The 2,014-nt window shown below is 44.7% G+C and overlaps 1 protein-coding gene across 2 annotated transcripts in view; it reads left to right on the top strand.

Moving 5' to 3' along the window:
- Positions 1 to 214: 214 nt before the first annotated feature.
- The window catches only part of VWA9 (von Willebrand factor A domain containing 9), a 10,990-nt gene continuing 9,190 nt past the window's right edge, over positions 215 to 2,014 (top strand). Inside the window, exons 1-2 of one of the 2 annotated variants that reach the window (XM_010017264.1) lie at positions 215 to 452; positions 1,948 to 2,014. The exon at positions 1,948 to 2,014 is cut by the window's right edge and continues 32 nt beyond it. In XM_010017264.1, coding sequence (XP_010015566.1) covers positions 231 to 452; positions 1,948 to 2,014 — 289 coding nt within the window. In that variant the 5' untranslated portion in view covers positions 215 to 230. The remainder of the gene's footprint in view (positions 453 to 1,947) is intronic. The other variant, XM_010017272.1, reaches the window with a different exon arrangement.

Below are 2,014 nucleotides of genomic sequence, written 5' to 3'. Positions count from 1 at the left end.
GGTTGTTTGTGGTGCGTGTGGTTGAGGAGCGGATCTATTGACTTAATCTGTGCTAAACCCCACGTTCGGGCGGGCAACAGGGTGATTGTCGCTGCCGCCACCTCACAGTGTGAAAGGGCGAGATGCATCGCTCCGTAACTGCAGCTCCGTAATCACGGTGGCCTTTTCCTTCCTCCTCCGAGCAGGGGGTCACGGTTGTCCACGTCGGTAGCGTAGAGGAGCAGCTCATCATGCCGACGGTGGTGGTGATGGACGTGTCGCTCTCCATGACGCGGCCGGTGTCGGTGGAGGGCTCTGAGGAGTACCAGCGCAAGCACCTGGCTGTCCATGGCCTCACCATGCTGTTTGAGCACATGGCGACCAACTACAAGCTGGAGTTCACGGCCTTGGTGGTGTTTTCGTCGCTCTGGGAGCTGATGGTGCCCTTTACGAGAGATTACAACACGCTCCAGGTAGGGTGCCTGAAACACACAAGCACTAAGCTGTCAATGTGAAAACAAAACAAAGCCCCGCGGGTGTTGCCAAATCATAGCGAAATTGATTTCATGTCATGCTGTGCATACTGTCTTGAGTGTTTAGCCTTGTTTTAGGAATAGCTGAAATCCGTGCATTGGAAACATTTTGCTACGTTGTCTACTTTGCAGGTCACCACTGGAGTGTGGCTAATTAAGTTAAAAGAAGGGATGGAGGGAAGGGAGCCTTGATGAAGCTCTTAAACTTGTTGTGTGACAGTCATGGTCCTGTCTGCAGTTGTTGACTTGATAACTGATGCAGCAGACAGGACCATTTGGAAAGGTTTTGAGTCAAGTGATTTATCATAGAATCATAGAATGGTTTGGGTTGGAAAGGACCTTAAGATCATCCAGTTCCAACCTCCCTGCCATGAGCAGGGACACCACACACTAAACTGTGTCGCCCAAGGCTCTGTCCAACCTGGCCTTGAACACTGCCAGGGCTGGAGCATTCACAACTTCCTTGGGCAACCTATTTGGTAGAGAGAAGGTGCTTTTAAGGGTAGGTAGCAGCTGGAGCAGGGCAAGAATGAGAATAAGTGATTTTAGGCCTCACAGATGTGATGGGAGAAAATGGGAAGGGGAAAGTCCAAGAGGGAAACTTCACATGAATTCAGTAAGGCACTGAAAGTAAACATTGTACAGATGTATCTGACTATCATATAACGTCAGGATAAAATGACATGTTGCTGTCACAAGGTACCATGTTTTGGGTTTGTCTTTTCTGGAACATACAGATTTTAAAAGATGTTCTCTGTTAAGTTTGTATTTTTGTAGATGAAGCCAGAGCATTCTCTTTGTCTCCATAAGAGTTCATTTGAGGAATTTCTGAAAGCCAGGAATCCAGCCAAGCTCCTCTAGCATGTTAGTGTTACAGCTGTACCCTTCTTATGATGCTGTGTTAAGTGTGAATTTTTCATTTTAAGAAGAAAAGCTGGTTTATGGTTTTAAAACAGGATGCAGATGTGAGGTTTGGATTCTATTACTCTCTCTGCCAAAGAGTTTTTGTGAGACATGCTCCTTGAGCTCTGCTTCCTGAATAAAGTTAGAGGAATCTGATAGCTGGGAGGATTTACTAAGCAGAATGTTTCATGTTAGGCATTGCTTCAGATTTTGAGTTTACTGTTTCTTTGAGACATGCAAAGAATTTTTTCTCTTAAAGAGCTGTGTTTATGGTATTGTAGTTCTTTCAAATTCAGCTGTCATTGTTGTCTCATAATGCCAGTCATTATTTCTTGTCTCTTTTTTTCTTTTCTCTAATTTTGCAGGTTATACATAAGAACTTTGCATTGTGTAACAATGCAGTTGTGTTATAATGCAAAGCAAACATACAGACTTGCCGCAGAACTGTGAATAACTTCTCGAGTTAATAACTTCTCTAATGATGTTTCTTAGACATTTCCCCCAGCAATGACAGTGGTGTTTGTCTTTTCAGGAGGCCCTGAGTAACATGGATGACTATGACAAAACCTGTTTAGAGTCAGCTCTGCTGGGGGTTTGCA

The sequence above is a fragment of the Nestor notabilis genome, unplaced genomic scaffold, assembly GCF_000696875.1.
Source record: "Nestor notabilis isolate BGI_N333 unplaced genomic scaffold, ASM69687v1 scaffold27340, whole genome shotgun sequence".
Lineage (NCBI taxonomy): Eukaryota > Metazoa > Chordata > Aves > Psittaciformes > Psittacidae > Nestor > Nestor notabilis.
The sequence above is the reverse complement of the archived record's forward strand: the minus strand, read 5'-3'. Positions and strand labels throughout refer to the sequence as shown.